The sequence below is a fragment of the Camelus dromedarius genome, chromosome 14 (genome assembly GCF_036321535.1).
Source record: "Camelus dromedarius isolate mCamDro1 chromosome 14, mCamDro1.pat, whole genome shotgun sequence".
Lineage (NCBI taxonomy): Eukaryota > Metazoa > Chordata > Mammalia > Artiodactyla > Camelidae > Camelus > Camelus dromedarius.
The window spans coordinates 25,263,585-25,282,936 of record NC_087449.1 but is presented as its reverse complement, the minus strand read 5'-3'; the positions used below and the strand labels follow the sequence as shown (position 1 = coordinate 25,282,936).

The 19,352-nt window shown below is 40.4% G+C and overlaps 1 protein-coding gene across 4 annotated transcripts in view; it reads left to right on the top strand.

Moving 5' to 3' along the window:
* PATJ (PATJ crumbs cell polarity complex component) overlaps positions 1-19,352 on the top strand; it is a 291,022-nt gene that overhangs the window by 236,625 nt on the left and 35,045 nt on the right. For all 4 annotated transcript variants that reach the window (XM_064493517.1, XM_031465257.2, XM_064493518.1 and 1 more), the window contains 2 exons: positions 14,082-14,165; positions 18,792-18,985. In XM_064493517.1, the coding sequence (XP_064349587.1) occupies positions 14,082-14,165; positions 18,792-18,985 (278 nt within the window). The remainder of the gene's footprint in view (positions 1-14,081; positions 14,166-18,791; positions 18,986-19,352) is intronic.

Sequence of the window (19,352 nt, the reverse complement as noted above, 5' to 3'; positions counted from 1 at the left end):
TGCATGTACGTATGTATCATTGTTCTACTAAGGCTATTGGGGTAGTTTTCAGAAACTACTGGCTGGCCCTGAGCACTGGGGACGTCTCACTCCCCTGGCCTGTTGTCTCATTTTCCCAAAGAGATGTTCTTGAATAGTAAATAAACTGAATTTGGATAAAGTTATGTTTGAAATGAACCAGAGGGATTACATTTTAAGGAAATCCTACAGTGAATTCTTTCATAAAGAAAAAGTCGCCCTCGGATTTATTTTTTGTAAATATAAGCCTCTTAATATTGCTTAAAATAAGATGGAACTAGATTTCCTAGAGGAAATTAGACTTTAATCAGCATGTCTGGCCTAGCTGAATGAGTTTGTTAGCTGATTTTTTTTTTTTCTTTTGCTGTTGTCAATATGATTTTGCTTTGTGCAGGCTGGTGAGATGTGCCTCACTGCTCTGGGGTCTTTATATGGCCTGCGTTTGTTCTGCTGGCCACCAGCTTGAGGGCTTCTGCTGCTTGACGTCACCTCCCGCATCCTGGATGGGAGGCTGTTTGCGAAGTGCTATGCTCTGCTTCCCTTGCCACCGTGAGGCAGCGAAAAAAAAAAAAAATTTCCCGAGAACATCTTGAGGTTCATAATATATAGTTCTGCCTTGTGCAACTGTAAATCCCATTGTCCTTGAGAAGGATAAGCACCACTTAAAAATGAGAAATGAGACACAGCTTTTATTTCCTAACCTCAGGTACCTCATCAAAGGCTGTGAGTTAGACTCACGAGTCATATATCGGCGTGTTATTTTGGTGAAGCTGAACAGCACCGGGGTGGAAGGCAGCTTTAAGAAATAAAACCATTTTTTATCACCATGAGGATCTTCTTTTTTTCCTTTTTGTCCCTTCTCCACATTTTGACATGGGACACACAGCCTAGTCGACACTCCAGGTCACATTATCCAGTCAGGTCCTGGGAGTGCATCCAGACAGCAGGAAGTTGGCAAACAAAGATGAGAGCATGTGAAAGGCAATGGTGGGCAGTGTTGAGATCCTCTGACAGAAGCACCTTTTGCACTTTTTACTATGTGGCACATCTTTACTTCAGCTCTGGGGCCAGGAAAGAGCACATTCTGAGGGCTGGTGACCTTTCTTAAGCATTTACCCCAACCCTTCTAGTTAGGGTTTCTGTGCCCTCTTTGTTGTGCATCCAACTGATTTCTTTCGCCATCTTGAGAGGAACTGAGCCTCTGGAAGTTGGTCTTGACACCACATCAGTCTTACCTGCTATAAATAGTTTCTCTGGAGCCAAGACAGATGGTTTCTGAGATCACAGAGGGAGATCTCACTTAGCATCCCACTGTATTTGCAGACAGTCATCTAAACAGACCTCTTAAAATACCAAGGTAATGCTGAGGGTGAGCCTCTGGGGAAGGTTTACGAGCACACCTGGACCCAATCCTCAGTAACAGGCTTTGCCTCTTGTATTAATCATATGGTGTGCTCCCAGGTCTGCTTTTGGTGAATGTGGCTCTTCTGTGATAGGATGCATGTGTTTGCTCAAAGGCCACCCTTTGCTTAGAGCTGAGGATACAGAATTGAGTGAAATTACCCTTCCTTTAAAGAGCTCACACACTCACTCAAGAAGATTCTACTGCCTTTAATGTTTATGGTCTAACAGAGGGGATCAACCAATGAAAAACCATAATAGGGACTATTAAAATAAGGACCTTCTCTAGAAAGTAGAAAAAAGTAAAGCTATAGTATGAACTTTTTTTTAAACATTTTTTATTGTAGTATGAACTTTCTAGATTTAATTAATATAGGCTCGTTTTTACGTGTTTCTCGTAAGCCGGCATTTCAGTTCATTCGGGCTGCTGTAACAAAATACCACAGACGCGGTGGCTTATAAACAACAGAAATGTATTTCTCACAGTTCTGGAGGCTGGGAGTCCAAGGTCAGGGGGCCAGCATGGTCGAATGAGGGCCCCCTTCTGGGTTGCAGGTTTCCCGTATCCTTCCCTGGTGAGAGGAGGAAGGGAGCTCTGTGGGACCTCTTTTACAGGGGCACTCATTCCATTCATGGGGGCTTTGCCTCATGACCATATAACTTTTCAAAGGCCCTGCCTCCTGATACCATCACATTGGGCATTTGGATTTCAACATACGAATTTGACGGAGACACACAGCCAGGATACCACATAAGGCACATTGCACAGAAGAGATAGTATATTAATTCATGTTTTTAAAATTTCCTTCCATCTACCTATCTAGCCATCCTTTCCTTCTGTCCCTCCCCTCCCACCCCCTTTTTGGTCTTGGAGTGGTAATTTGCATGAAATCTTGCGGCTCAGAAGCCAAATGAAGGACCAAGGACTCTTAGCTCTCAGGATGCTTGCACTATATTCCTTGCACCTGTCCCTGTATCCCTCAATGCCCCCTTCTCAGAAATGTTTGCTTGCTGACTAGAAGTTTTATTTGCAGTGTCCTTAGAAGTAAAATATAGCTCTCCAGTGTTGGTTATTAGGGTTATTTTATTATCAGCCTTGGGAATTCTAGAAAAGAGAAAGAAAACTTAAATATTTTATTTTAGAGTGTTGGTAGACTTGATCTGTTCTTGGGATTGAGCACATGAAATGGAGAAAGAATGAGGAAAGGTTCTCTAGGACCCTTGCTCTGCATGTTACTTTCTCTGAGCTCCATGGTCAGAGGTCCCAGACTATAGACAATGCTTCTGTTAAGCCCAACAGGCAGCATAGCAGAGTAATTCTGCGGATTCTGTGGCATCAGAATCCCAGATCTTTAACTGTGGGGCGTTGGACAAGCAACTTAACCCTAATTAAATCTGTTTCTTCCTCTGGAAAATAGTAGTGATGACCCAATCTATCTCTTAAGGTTGGTATGGAGATAAAAAAATATAAAAGACTTTCCTAGTGCCTGTCTACACTGAGCTCGGTTATTATTAATTATTATTAAACATTCAGCTTAAAGTCGATCCTTTGGTCCCTTCATCTATGTGTCTTTAGTATGTTCCCTGCACATTGAGAAACATAACTTTGTTTCTAGATAAGTAGCAATTTGTTTTTCAGCATCAACTTTTAAAAAGTGATTCAGGTACTGTTCTTAATATGTAAGTAACAAGCATGATCTCATTTAATCCTCACAACAATCCTACAAGAGAAATAGTAACATTATCCCCATTTTATGGATGAGGAAACTGAGACACAGATTATTTATGTAACTTCTCCAAGGACCTAATACTAGCAGTTGGTCCAGTTGGGGTTTAATCTGACTCAAAAGCCACACTCTTTGGGCCCCTTTTCCAGCACTGCCACTATCTGTAAAAGGGAATTATCCCACCAGACCCTGAGCTCCTTGAGAACAGACGTGTTTTATGTTGTGTCTTTAGTACCCCCATATAGCGCCTTGCACACTTAGAAATATGACTCTTCCCAGCCTCACTGTGCTCACACTGAATTCTAGCCATGCCGGCCTCATTCAGTTCCTTTAATGAGTCTTGTTCCCACCTGATGCAAGGCTTTTGCACATGCTGTTAGATCTGTCTGGAGTACTTCTCAGTTCAGTTTTAAGTATAACCAGAGTATTTTCATTTCTGGGCATGATTACGTGGTTGACAACAACATTGTTGCAACCACATTAATCTGAGTAAGAATTGAACAGACTAGAAAAGGAAGGACCAGAAAGGACAATGATGACTTTCTGCAAACATGTAAGGTAACCTCCTTGTGGATGAAGGATGAGAACAATTCAGGTGCTCCTAAGGGGCTCAGTGAAAAACAGGTTTCACGTTATTATGAGAAAGGACTTTCTAAACATCAGCTGACCAAAGATGGAGTGAACTGCCTGGGGATAGTGAATGCCCCATCTCAGGAAATGTTTTGACAAAGGTGGGCAGCTACTCTGCGAGAATATTACTATTATTAGACTTAGTTTTGTAATCAAGGGGGAACAGTTGCAACTTTCTTTTTCAAAATGATGATGGTGTAAGAAACTTCATTCCCCTCTCCTTTGCAATCCTGTCTCATAAATTTCTTAAAACTTCAAAGTCCTGAGTTTTTTAAACCAGACAATAAGGCATAATTATTATTCTGTTGTTTTGTTTTATGGAAGCTACTGATTGTTACCACTTTTGGAAAGGAAAGTTTGTAAATATAAGTCCTAGTTGCTGTACTGGTATTCTTCTGGGTCTGGAGATAAGCCTTGTCTCTTTGCAAGAGGGAAACAGGTAGACTAGGGTATTTGTTCTGTCTTTATATTCTTGGTACCATCTCATTGTGAGTGAGGTCAGTGAACTCCAGGATTGTAAGATTTAGGTATTCCTAGTATTAACAAGGCCTGGAATGTCAGATTCAGAATCTTGTCATTTCTCTCCAAGTTGCACACCGGTATTTTTTTCACCACCTGATTTACTACTAATTTAATTCATTGTTATTAAACAGAAGTTCTGTAGGGGAGGTACATTAGCAAAAAGCATCAAGGTCAAAGGACTCTCCCATTTGGGCACTTTGTGGCGAAGTTCATCCATCTAGAAGCTGAAGTGAAGAACATCTGCCCTGCAGCCATATCCGTAGGTCAGACTCTGAAGTGAGCTGACCTAACACTTCACCACGTTGGGAGCTATTGTTTAGCTGTCACTGCTTCCAGTCACTTAACTGCAGGACTGTAGCAACTTAAAACACTGGATATTTTTTAAAGTAAGCAGAGGAGAAAGCTTTTTACATTTGATTAAGTGTTTTATTTTGCTATTCCCCTTCAAATGAACTTTGCACAGTCTATTTCATGAGGAGTGTGGTTTGCTTTGGCGTGGAATCCCCCAAAGCCAAGTTCCTTTTATTGTTATTGCTTAAGTCATATATTTTTATACAAAACATCTTATTACCTTAGATTTATTTTAAATCAAACCAGAGTTTACAAAAAGTCTATGAGTCACACTGAAAGAATGTTAACGAATAGTGCCTCTGAATTTCCAGATTTGGGCATTTCTGATCTTAAAGAATATGACTGTAAGCAAAAATATTATGCAAGCTGAGTAAAATTTAGATAAATAAGGACCAGATGGAACTATAGGGACTTATAAAATATAATACAAATATTATCCTATTTCCTGAAAATAAATCTATATTTCAGTATGAAAAATTATATTTATATTGATGAGTATCAACTTTTTGTTAAATCAGACTTGGCAAGGGATCTCCATTTTAAGTAAATATAAAACAGTTTCTGAACTTGAGAAGGGAAAGCTTTTCAAAATCTTAAAATGTGAAACATTTTTATATATTCGTAGCAGTTCTTATAGTAGCTGTTTTATTGGTGTGATTTTCATTCCACTTTTTGGTTACCTGTAAATAATGTGCAGGAATTTGCAATCTCTGAGTTTGAGTTTTTGGATAGCTTACATAATCCTTTGCTTTAAAACACACACACACACACACACACACACACACACACACACACACACACACAGATTTGTGTCATTACTTTCTGTGTAACTGATCATTTAATCCTTACTTTTACTTTTATGTCAAAAGAGCTTCTGTATCTATTGCTATTTTAATGCCTTCTTATGGTGTCTATAGTTTATTACCTGAGAATATTTCAATATTCCAAAATAACAGGTACTAAACTTTGTGATCAGTTTTCTTTCTCTTTGAAGGACTTGGTAGGTGCAAATTTTCATACATTACTTCAAGCATATTAGAATAGATGATTGAGATTAGAATATATAGACTCTTTGTTCCTTTTTCAGCAGATTTTATGGGGATTAACTAAAGTCTTGACTGTGTTCTGAGATTCTTAGAAAATCGGTGTAGTGAACACTGTTTAATAGTGAGCAGAGTATCCACATTTTTAAAAGTATGATTCCAAGTGTGGTAGATAGTTCCTTTGATTCTTGCTGACTTCCCTTATGTAACTATAGCCCTTCAGGTTTTCTCAAAAACTGCTGAGAAAAGCAAATCAAGCAACTCGAGATTTTTCACCACTCTGCTCATGTCCACAAATGATCATGAATGCACCAAGAGCATTGATTTGGGAGAGCAGGCAAATTTGCAAATACAGAAGCCACAAACAATGTTTGAGCACTTAATTGAAACAGAAAAATCAAAATATATAGGAACCAGACTCCTGTAGTCTGCTTTACATCTTGTTGGCATTCAGATGGTCCATGGCTTGAGAAAAAATAACCTAAAATATCCTTGTTGCATAATCTTTCTTGAAAAGAAGCAGTCAGTTATATTCCAGGATCATCTTTATAACATGAAAATTAAATTTAAAAAAAGGACCAAGACCGGTGTCATTCATCCTTAGAGTCAAGAATTTTGACCACTCTGACATACATGTATTCCTTCCCTCATGTACCGGATGTGCTGCTTAAACCTTAGGTATAACGCATTGGGAGCCCTCATTTGACGCCATTTAACGTCTGTTTGGCTGGCACTTTGACATCACGTACATAACCTTGTTTCATCCTCAAACTCTTAATACGTAGGGTTATTACTTCTATTTCACAGAGACAGAAATACTGGTTCAGAGAGGTTGGTTAACTGAACAGAAATATCACAAGCTATGAGAAGTGGCAGAGGTAAAATCTGAACACAGGTTTATGTGACCATAGCCAATACTCTTCCCACCATCCACTGTGCCTTCCGTTGTTTGTAGGCTGGAAAATTCCTCTGGTAGACGTGATAGAGTCTGAAGTAGATTAAAATTGACCATAAATTGTGTGCCGCTCTTTTCAGATTCCTTGAATTTGAGCCTTCCCGTTGACTTGCTTTGACCAATAGTAGTGAAAGCGGCATGGTGTGGCTTCCTTGGCTTCTAGAGGCCTTGCAACTTATCTCTTGTCCTCTTGAAATACTGCCACCTTGCGAACAAGCCTAGACTGGCCTCCTGAAGGATGACACACCGTATGGAGAGAGCTCTTGGAAGCGGAGGGACCCTGCCATCCCAGCTGAGGCCCCAGCCAGCATAACTGCCAACTCATAGGAGAGCCCAGATGACACAATGCAGAGTAGAAGAACTGCCCAGCTGAGCCCGGTGCCACCCTACAAAATTACCAACAAACAAGTGGTTAGTTTGGTGTTTGCACCACTAAATTTTGCAGCAAAGATAACGAATACGGTCTGACCCAGCCCCCATAGCTTTCTGATCTCTCTCAGCCTATGCGAGGTCGGATTCTTCTGGTCTGCCGTTTAGAAGGAGGTCTTAGTCCTAGGCAGAGCCTAAGCTTCTGTGTAAAACAAAGGCTTTCTCTCTCTTGCTCTGCACATTATATGGGTTCATAGAGGTCTGAAGTTTTAGAGCTAGAATGACTCTAGAAGTCATGTCGTTCAGCTCTGTGCTTTACTGATGTTAAGTGTCATAACAAAGTGGTTGGGCTACCTACAGAGCCGTCAGAAAATTTAAGTCCTCTCACTCGCTGTCCTGGGTCCTTCTTGCACACTCTATTACCTCTTTTTTTTTTTTTTTATTGATCACTTTTTGCATCAAAGTGCGAATCACATTTTAATTGAACCATAATAGGGAAGCTCAGTTTTTAAAGAATATGGTCACAAAGGAGTTAGGATAGAAAAGAGTCATGTTCTAAGACACACCTCCCTTTATTTATATAAATACAGTTTGGAGCCTGTCAGTTTTGCTCAAAGTGAGACATACTTTAACAGTTTTAACTCACTTTCTTTTTAAACTCCCTAATGGGAATAGACATCACAGATCAGTAACTTAATACATCTACATATGTTTTTAGTGTACAGTTGAATGTAGTTTTGGTTTGCACATTTTGCCACCCCCACTGCATTATCACCTCTTATTAGTTTGGCCTTCCTGCTAAGAAAATAGTCCACTGTATAGAAGACATGTCTGTATGATTTCTGAACACTGACAGCCACAGAGAGGAACTTTATTAAGTGATATTTAAAAGTAGCATTACTCCTCTGAGGCTGCAGATCTGAACCATGGTTTCTTCCAGAGGGGGAAAAATGTCCATTTTTATGTAATGTTTTTGATACTTCTTTTTGTCTTCACGGGTCTTTCTTGTTAGGAGCAATTTTCTTTTCCCTGTAAAGCAGGGAAAAAAGACGTAACACTGTTTTTGGATCATTGGTAAAGAAGTTTTCCACCTAAATGTGAACTTCAATATGAAACTTTTCCGTGGTTAAAATATCCCTTAGGAGTGGATATGGGAGCCTTTATGACTATGGCAAAGACTGGATTTAATTCCAGAGTCATCCAAATTAAGCAAAATGTGCCTTAAAGCAGTAAAATTAAGCTCTCTCTCTCTATATATATATATAGTCCTTTGTAGTGTCTATCATATAATTATTTTATCCGTGTTTCATCCTAAAATGCTTGTTAAAACAATCCACTGAATGTCTAGAAATGAAAATATAAAATCTAATTCTATGGAAATAGTTCACCCATGCAAGGACACTTATTGGTATCCCTCAGTCCCCAGGAGACCCTTAGTTAATTTTTCTAACACATGGTTGTTTTAAGTGTTATGGGCCTATTGTGACAACAGTAAAATTTCCTTTTGCTGAATGGTTGGTGTGTTTATGAGTTACTTTTTCTACTTGTTGGCAGTCTGAACAGTAAAGAAAATGGTGATTGATGGGCTGAAGTGTCTGATGACTTTGACTGTCTGAGGATACATTACTGCGTGTTAGGAAATCCTTTCCCAGTAATTCAGAGTTTAAATCCCCCTGGAGGTGTTTGTGATTTTTGTGGGGCTCAGTGATAATTAAGTCCCTCATACTTGGCTTTTTAAAATTGCTCTCTGAGCTAAAGTAATCCTTCTGGAAATTCAGATGGATTTAATATCCATGTGTGATGGGTCTTTTGGTTGTATATCACTCTTACCATCAGAAACTTGTTTAGGTTAAGGTAAGATTATGGTATACTAAGCTTGCCAGCCTTCTGTTTCTGGATCATTTGATGCCTTTTTCTATCTCCAACCAATTTCTTAATAATCATTCAGCAAACCTTTATTGAGTACCTGCTCTGGGCTTGGCACCAAGATGCAAAGAGGAGTTGGGAAAAGCCCCCGTCTGGAAGGGTTCCACTGAGAGTAGGAGATGGCACAGAACCTTGACTCATAAGCAAGCTATCATGATACTACAAATTCAGTGGTACTAAGAGATATTGCACTGACCCACAGGACAGGTTGGTCAACTTTACGGGGAAGAGAGTCAAAGAAGGTTTCATAGAAGAGGTGACACTTGGCTGGTTCCAGTGGAATTTCATAAAAGAAAGGAGGTAGCAGATGAAAGAAGGCATGAACTTCAAGCATTCGGTGCCTCAGTGCTTTTCAAATATAGATATGTAGATCACCTCTGTAAAAATACACAAAACAACTTAATCCTGTTTATTTCTAATTAGGGAAACTGGGTGAAGAAGAGGTGCTGGAGAGAAAATTCTCAGTATATACTGTTTTGAGTCTAATGCCTTGTGCCTGTACTTTAAAATAGATACTCTTTTAGGAAAGAAAACATTAAGACAGTGGTTCCTTAAACAATATGATGAATTCCCTAGCCAGCTACTACTTCCTGCTATGTTTTTTTTTTTTTAATGTTATCCCTAGTTGTGGAATAAAGGAATTTTTTTCAATTTAAACATGTTTCAGAAATAGACTGCTGAGGGAGAAGTTTTTAAGCAGATTTTTCTACATCTCTGAAATCCTGCCTGACCCTTCTGATTGGGAAAAACCCAATGTTTTGAGAGACTCTCCAACTCACTGATCAAGTTCTCTGGCTCTCGAGTTGGAAAGCCAAATGAGTCATTTAGAGTATCCCGGGGGGAAATTGTTGGTCTTATCTCAGGCAATATGTAAACACCTGACTTAAATTCCTGTTGTCCCTGTGAGTGTCACACAACTACGAGGAGGAAATTAGTTGTTTATTGTATGTCAGTCTTGGTCATCTATGAATGATTCTCAAGCCTGCCATTAATTAGGAGAAGTTAGTTTGTTTTCTTGGATTGAACTCTTTTTATTTTAGACATTGATTTATCACTTATATATATAATGTTCTATATCTGCTCCTGCAGAAAAAAAATCATTCAGTGAGTAATATGGGTACACAGAAACAGGACTGAAGAGATGAAAGGAAGGAAGGCGACAAGAATAACAAGTGGGATGAAGAAAGACTTCATGTCGGGGTGGGGAGAGGGCCCACCTAGCATGCTTTGCGCAGTGCAGACCACGAATCAGGTGCCAGCGCCAGCAAGTAAGACCCGTGGGTCATCACCCACCTCACCAAGCCACAGGCATCAATTTCCACTTCCACAGTCGTCTTTTTGTTCACTGTCTGTAAAATGATCAGCTCGTTTCCTCAAGGTTTTTGCTGTGGAGTTGAGGAGACAATATTTCAACAGAATTGATGCTGTATGGGAAATCCCAAGTTCATTTTTATACAAGTGCAAAATAAAATATTCGAAGCAGATGAGAAGCTTGCAGTGGTGATAGGAACGTAGGCTTTGGTGCAAAACAGTCTCAGGTTGGAATTTCATCTTTCCTGCTTAGAAGCTGCAAAGATTTGGTCAGGTCTGACCCTGCTGAGCCTCCGTTTCCCCAACTGTACATGACACTAGTAATATTGAACATGCTTAGTTGTTACGAGGATTAAATGGCGCAGATGGGGAAGTATGAGGCCTCTTTGGCACACAGATGTTAAATAAGTGAGCTGCCTTACTATGTGCTGGCATTGTACATAAAGCATTATGTATCCATATTATTGTTAAAACCTTATAACAATGAGGAAGCTGAGAGGTTAACAGTCTTCCATGGTCACAAGGAGTGGGGCCCGATTTGGACTGAGAGGTCTGACTCCAGAGGCCCAGCTCATAATCCTTTGTCTCTGCATCCTCTCCTCAGTGCAAGCCAACAACACACCCACCCCACAGGGAAAGGATTAATAGACTGCTTCTGGAAGAGACGAGTTTTAGAAGTCCTTGGTACTGGTAGACAGAGCCACTGAGGTATTATCTAGGGTAGATTATTATTTAAATATGCAAAGACACAAAGGGGGGCAGCTGGTGAGGGAGATGGCACTCAGAACTGTGCCAACAAGCAGTTTTGCTTGAATAGCTCAAGAGCATTAAAATTAGGAGGATACAAAGCCAGAAAGAATTTTCTTTATTTTTCAAAAGGACAGAGAAGATCCCTTTATCCACCCCCACCCCTTTTTTTTGGTGGTGGTGGGAGGTAATTAGGTTTGTTTATTTATTTATATGGAGGTACTGGGGATTGAACTGAGGACCTTGTGCATGTTAAGCACACCCTTTACCCTTGAGCTATACCCTCCCTGCAAGAAAGAAGTAAAATTTTAATGTAGCCTTGCCAAACAGATGCCTAAAATATCCCAATCCAGTATCTATCTTACTATTCTGTTATAAACTATGTAAGTTTTGAAAAATAAATCCTTTTTTTCCCCAATTCGTTAGCCTGCATTTCTAATTTAGCTCTTGACCCCCATCTCTCACCCCTCTCACGCCCAGCTAATGCAGCTGTCCAGAACCACCGCTGCTTTAGAACAGTTGTTCACACAAGGGCACGTGGTAAGAAATGTGACCTTCTTCTATTGGCCGGTCAAGGTGTCTCATTTTCTTGTATTTTCACTGATGACTTTAAGAGAAATCACAGCAGTAGTCAAATTAAAAAAAGAAAGAAAGAAAGAAATGGAGTTTTCCGTGCAGAAAGACTCATGGACCAAAAGCAGACCATTGGCACTGAGTTCAGCATTCATGTGAGGCTATTAATGGTATATTTATTTTATGTATGATAGTTCATTGAGAGCCCAGAAAGTTGCTAAGAGTTTTGGATTCAGCCTGCTTTTATTGAATAAAAACTCCAACGGGTCTTTTTCTTCCCTTTGAGTATGAACGAAGAGAGATTTCCCATTTGACTTTTGTAATGTTCCAAGATCAAAGGAGTTTATGCTGAAAATTAGCTCTGTGAAAGCCTTGTGTAGAATGAGTGCGATCTGATTCTCCCAAATCTAGTGAAAATGGGGTGTTTGGCCCACCAGACTTTGAAAACCAGCCTCACACAGGGTGTAACCAGGAGCTCACATTCTTTTCTCCCTGCACTGCCTTTGTAAAAATGGCCCTTAGTGTCATCTTGGCAGTGTTGTTGGGATACCTAAAGCAGCAATTTCCCTCAAATTCATTCCCCTGAAACAGTTCAGAGAAACAAACTCTTGGCAGTAGAAATGCTCTCTGGGTCTGGAAATTTCATAAGTCAGAGTTAAAACAAAGAATGGTCAAAAATCTATTGCTGGTACAGAATCTGAAATGTAAATTGTCTGGATCAAGGAACCTTTCCTGGCTCTTAGGGGCCTGCCTCTCTAATTGCTATAATAAAGAATGTTTTCAGAACTGCGTGGTGATAAAAGCATTTACTATGGTAAAAATACTTGGAATCCAGATGGGTCATCTGTTTAAAAACCTTTGTCTTCTGTTGCTTCTCTACTCCAGCATTTATACAGGGAACGTTTTGTTTGTTTCTTTTGTTTTTGAAAAGTAGGTTTGGTTTGGAAATTTTTCCTATCCTATTACATTTTTGCAAGAAATATTTCATTTATTTACTTCAAGTCAATTTAATTCTAATTCTGAGGCTCCATGCTTCTGGATGGAGGCGGAATCATGCTCAGTCATTTGGTGGCTCATTAACTCTCAGGGTTCTGGTTCTGTCACAAAGCTTTCTGACACTCTTAGGCCCCTGTGGTCACTGCCATCAGTCCATCAAGCCCATACGTACACAAGCCTACATGACATCTTCACATCCAGAATTCCTGCTGCTTCCAGGCCCTGATGCTTGGGACTCAGGACTTCGTTGAAAGTGAGATCCATTATGCCTGGAGTCTGCTGCGCTCGACCATTGTCTGCAGGGTCTTACAGCCTGTGTGTGGGCTGGAGGGGCAGGCAATGGGAGGCCACTGGGCAGTGCAGGGCTCAGATCCTCACTTCTCAGGGGACCCACAAGTCTCTTGTTTGTAGTCACCATTCAGAAGCACTTTTCCTCTCCCAGCAGCCCTCCAAGTCACCTACCACCTCCATTAATATCTTCTCAGTGCCCTTCAGAACCAATGACTTCTGGTTGCTTCAAGTTTTCAGCGCCACAAAAATCCCTGAGTCAAAGACTTCCAAAGCTTAACTCCTTGCTCAACATGAGGGAGAAAAGGGGAAAAATTGTATGAACATATGCAATCAAATATTTGTAAAATAGTCTCACCAAAACATATAAATAAATGGGTGTATAGACATAAATTGTCCGGAGGGATCCTCGGGACACTGTTGGCGGTGGCTGCCTCTGGGGAGTGGGGCGGAGGGCCGGGCCCCAGAGCCAGTCCCTTTCTGTGGTTTACTATGCCCTTCACACTGGTACATGTTATTTTTATGTTAATAAAAAATTTAAGGTTATTAATTTGAAGAAAAACAAATTATTTTAATTCACTAACCATAAAACACTTTCTTCAACCAAACCTTACCTACCTTAAAAATTGTCCTGATTCTGTGCCTCCGAATGCTGAGTTCAGGAGTTAATTTGCCCAAGGTTACACGATGGCAGAGTCAGCTTTTGAACCCACAGGTGTCTTACCCTTAGGTCTGTGAATGCCCTTTCACCTACTGCCTGCTTCAGCCTCCAGGGCCAGTTCATTCCACTAAGTTCTTGTCTTTCATTGCCTGAGTAATGAGGCCTGACAGACCCCCTTCGTCAGGCCACACATCTATGCCAAATCCTTGAATACCAATAAATACCTGAAACCGTGTTTCAAAATACACCATAAAATGTAAATAAGAATGACACATAGTTCACCTCAAGTTTACACACAGCAGCAGTGTGCGGAGTGAGCAGTAAAACACGTGGGGGAGGTTTAACTTGAAATATTAGGCAAAAGCCCTAAAAGAATGAAATAATAAACTGAGGAAAAATTAACTATACCTCTGAATGTACCATAGCTGTGCATTTTGTTTAAGTCAAATAAAATATGACATTATTAGCAAACGGCAAATTATGGGTTGCTGCCTATGGTTTGGTTGTTTGCTTAAGGAAGCATTTATGGTTATTGCAAATTAATAAGGATTTGTTTTTTATAGGATGCTATAGTTATACATGAAGTCTATGAAGAAGGGGCAGCAGCCAGAGATGGAAGACTTTGGGCTGGTGACCAGATATTAGAGGTATATGATTACGAATTCTATTTTATACCAAGAAATGTGGTTCCTTTCCTGACCTTGATCCAAAAAGTCAGTTTATCTACTCACCGTCTTCTACTCAACTGTATTTTCACCTATTTTTTTTTTGTCAGTTTAACAAAACATATACCTTGCTCTTCTTTTTTTGATGTACATCAAATAACTGTCATTAGAATCATGACAGATCACCAACCTAAATTGGCCGTGAAAACTTTTTTCAATTAAAGGGGAAGTACAACTCATGGTTTTATAATCTTAATATCCAGTGAACTGTATAGTATTGCAGTTTGATTTTTTTTACCTCTTCATTACACTTAACTAAATCCCCTCCTAAAAACACATATGCATAGACACATGCACACTTGATATTTTAAAAGACTTTATTGCAGCTTTAAGTATTATTTTCTTATTCCTAATAAATATTTATGTCAAATGGAGGGCCATGCCCTGGCACCTTTGTTTCCCGACTGATGAAAATGTAGAATCTTCTCCCTTTAGGTGGTAGATGGTACTTATTAAAAATTGAAATGCTTAACTTGCCTCTTTTGAAAGGACTCTCATTTAGCAAAGGTGTTAAAACCTTTTGAGCCAAGACAGGCAGTGTCTGAGCTAGGGAACGGGTGAATGGAAAGTCAATGCCAGGCATTCTGGTAGGTGAAACTAAAGAGCTTTTTCAATGGTGTGAAACCTTTAGGCAACATTTATTTCTTTCATTGGATGAATTTAATTGAATATTTAACATTTTATGGTGGGCATGTGCACTTTGGCTTTGCAACTTTAATATAGCGCATTATGAATGACATCATAGAATTTTATTTTTCCCTTTGGTGGTTCAGGTCTGCCTCCCAAGATGAAACCAGAGATATAATTAAGGGTAGAACATGCAGGCAAGAAGGAGTTAAAGGAGAGGCCAGGCTGACTGCAAATTAAATTCAGGGCAAGTTATAGGCCTTCACTCCGCAGGCCTTTACCGTGCTTCATCGTTGGATTAGGACATATTCCCAGTGCGTTCATTAAGGTGCTAGTGTATGAGGTTAGAAAAATAAGAGAGGCCTCTCTGGGAATTGACTTGACTGCGTTAGCACACAACACCATTTTTTAGTGGTCAGGAGTTTGGTGGGGTATTTTTTTCCCCTAGATTTTCTAATTAACTGGTGCTATTATCATTGGCTTTATGGAGGAATAGATTGAATGTTCAAAACAGCAGAGATTCATACAAGTCTTGATATTTATGTGATTTGTAAGCCCACAGGTTTTTCTGTGATGGTCACTTGGAACTAAATCTAATACGTGTATTATCTTGATTGTGGCAGTGGTTTTGCACAGGTATAAATTCACAGTATAAATTATACACTTTATTTTATAACGGTTCAAGCAGTTTTTTACCTCAGTAAAAGAGAAAATTTTTAATTTATCTATTTGTATTGAATAGACCATCAGTTGCTCATTTCCATAAAGTATACTCATGGATAAGTGAACACTCAGGACAAAGTAGCATGAAGAAAGCAAATTTAAGTACAGGGAGAATTTGAAAGGTCAGCTAAACTATTTCCTGGCATCTGGCTGAATTACATTACCCAGTATGGCTGGATGGTCTACACTTCTTGTTAAGGACGGCCAGACAGGCTCTTCTCTTTCCCCAGACTAGATCTGGTCCCCAAAAGCATATTATATGTTGAGTTAAGAAATGTAGCTCTCGGTTTGGTTAAGGAACATGTTTCCCTTCTAAGCAGCTGTAGACTCCACATTTGAACTGGTTCTCATTGTATCTGTGTTTACAGGTGCATAGTGAGGCACACTCAGCCTAGGGCCTGCAGGCTGCCTCGAGAAGAAGGCAGAGCAGCTTTGATGATACAAATTTTGAGGCCATACCTTTCCAAACAATGGCCTTTCTGCTCGTGAGAGTCCTCTGCCTTGTGCAGGCTAGCCTTCCATGGTTATATACCAACCTCATGTTAAAATTAGGACAAGCCAAATTTTGCTTACAAAGAGAGCCAAATAATTTTTTTAGCTTGGCAAGATATGAGTCTATGATTAGCTGGACTGCCTTCTTTCTGGTTCTTTTTGAAGAGTCAGTCCCTCCTACCCCTATTCCCATTATCTCCTATTTTTGTGCAAGTGGGAGCAGAAAGAGTAGAGAGCTAATGTCTGGTTTTCCCTGTGAAATAAGATAATGAGGAACTCCTCCCCAATTTGGTTATTCTTTCCTTCCAAAGCAGCGGCTCCCCCATTTCCCCACATGCCTGTCCTACCCGAGGGATGTGATTTACTCCCGTTGACACCTGGGCTTCCTATGGCCCTTCTCAAATAGGGAGCCCTCCTATTCCCACCCCTACCCCTCCACAGTCAATGTTCTAAATAATGCATCTGGTACTTATGTAAGGCACTTAAAGTAATACATTACTGCACAATACTCTAGCCACACAGCGATATTTCTCTTAAAATCATTGGTGCGTTTGGTGGTATCTCTCAATAAGCAGAAGAGAAAATGAAAACTGTGAACTTGGAAAAGATCACGTTGATTTGAGCAGACATCTCGATGCTGGAATTTAGTATGAATTGCTTTTGTAATATTGGAATTTAATGACAGTGCTTTTTAATTAAAAGCATAATTGTTAGGGCCTTTTAAGAGGTATTTTAGAGGCTTAGAGAATTCACTTTCAATCCATGGAGGTAACTTTTTTTCAGTAGAGTAGCAGAAGTGGTCTTGTGTGCCATCTATTGGAATACAGGGAAAATAATCAGCTCAGACCACATTTTCTGAAGACATTGTTTTCCCTTTGTTCTGTGGGTTGACCTCACAAGCAGTGAAAACACATTTGTGAGCCTAAAGTAGCAGGGAATGCTGGTGCTGAGGAAATACAGCCCTGAGCGCAGGCATTTCAGTTCCTTGTAAAACGTCAGTTTCTAACTTCTGTCGGGCTTAGCTGCGTGCCAAGCCCCATGCTGGTCATACCGCAGGGCTCATTTCACTTACTTCTCACAACACTACGTAGATACTATGATTGTTGGTGTTATTATCATCGCCAAGTCTTGGAAGACAGAGTTGAAGTGGACCTTGAGTAATCCAGGTAAGGTTTCACACAGGACGTTCAAATCGGCACCCAAATTAAACTCCATCTACATGCAAATTTCATGCTTAACCACTGTTATTCTGGGTGTAGTTAGTCTGAGTACACAAACCCACCAAGATATACCAGAAAAGAAAAAGAAGCTTGAAAATTAGGCTTTGAAACATTTTCTTGACTCATAGAATCAGCTTTCAGTAATAGCTCAAAAGTCGCCTTTTCCGAGAAGGGTTCATTCCTCTTTTCTGCCTTCTCTGTGACCATTCTTTATGCACACGTCCTGATCTTTGGAATGTTAGAACTGGAAAAGCGTCAGGCCAGCCCCTCTTTGGACTGATGAAGGAAGGGAGGTTCAGAGATAGGCTTGACTTGCCTGGGACACATAGAGATGGACCAGAACACAGACTGGAACCAACATCTTGAGGGAACTCTCTCATTCTGCCTCCCACCCAGCCAGGGCCTGGGCCTGTGCTTCCCGTTGTTCGGCTCTTTTCCTAGCTGTGACCTGGAGGAAGTGGCCCATGACTCCTTTCACTTGAGTCTGGTCTACTCTGCCCCTCAATGTCTCTCCTGTGTCTAATTCACTTACCAACATCAGTACTTGACTTTCTCTGTGGCAGGGGGCTCCAGTAACCCATTCCAGGAATAAGATGAAGCAGCATGGTATAGAGACTAAAAGTGGAAAGATGGTCTAGATTCAAATCATGGCTCCTGCATGTGCCAGCTGTGTAGCCTGGGTCTAGTCACTTAACCTCCCCATGCCTCAGTTTCCTCATCTGTAAAATGGTAATGGTATCTATTTCAGAGAATTAGTGTAAGGATTAAATGAGTAAATACTCATAAAGGGCTAATACACAAGCATTTGTTAAGTAAAACAACAAATAAGTTGACTATGATTTCCATTTAACAGACAAGGAAACAGAGGTTCACGGAGGTTACACGACTTGACCAAATTCATGTGACTTGGCATGAGCAGGGCCATGGTTTTACTCAGTGCCATTTCCAGTATGGTTTGCTGTCTAATGCATGGTCCTGTCTGTGCTCACTCGGACTCAGATTCAAATGAGTGGACTTCAGGGGGTCCCTGACGCTGTCACAAATACCGATCCCTTATTTCCTTCCGACCCTGTTCCAAAGTAGTTGTGATGTTAGCAATTGAGAGTGAGGCTGTCATATTCAATAATTAAACTGTGCTGACACCAAAAGTGCTGACTAAGCACTAATGTTTATTTCCCCTTTGACCTCAATTAAATGAGCCAATTAGTCTCTGTTCTCTTCTCATGTTGAGTCCATAGTAAAGCTCATAGCAACCTAAAACTGCATTATCATGTGCACTAACCCACCCTATGCTTATCTGGGGTGGGAGAGTGTAAGGGTTACGTCCTTTGTATTTGAAGCAGCTATGACTGCTAGTGGCCACTACTTGTGTGCTTAGGGAATGGCTGGACATTTCTAGAGATTTCTCACTGCTCCAGTCAAAGAGCTCCAGCAGGCGGAGAGGCCTCTGCTGTCAGCAGCCTTTCTCAGATGCCCATTGTTCCAGGTTAATGGGATTGACCTGAGGAGCGCCAGCCACGAAGAAGCCATCACAGCCCTGAGGCAGACCCCCCAGAAGGTGCGACTGGTGGTGTACAGAGATGAGGCGCACTACAGGGACGAGGAGAACTTAGAGATTTTCCCTGTGGATCTGCAGAAGAAGGCCGGCCGAGGACTGGGCCTGAGCATCGTTGGGAAACGGTAAAGAAATGCTGTGAAAGTCAGGATTGATTGGCCTTATTCCTTCAGAGTTTTAGGGACTAACTAATGCCTACAAACCCTGAAAGATAAAGCCTGGTAGTGTAAACTAATGATGTGATTTCTAAAATTAACATAATTATGAATATTTAAATGAGACAGGTCATGTTTCTAAGCAGGATTTTCAACCAAAAAAAAAGTGTCATGTAATGATGGAACACTAAGGTTAATCGACCTAGAACTTCCAGACTTTTATTCCCAGGTAGAGTGAAAACAGGGTCAACAAGTTTCTTTCAACTTGGAGTCACTTATGTCTGAGGCTTGCAAGGGTTAATTAAAGCAACCATACCCAAGAAAAAGCTAATATCAA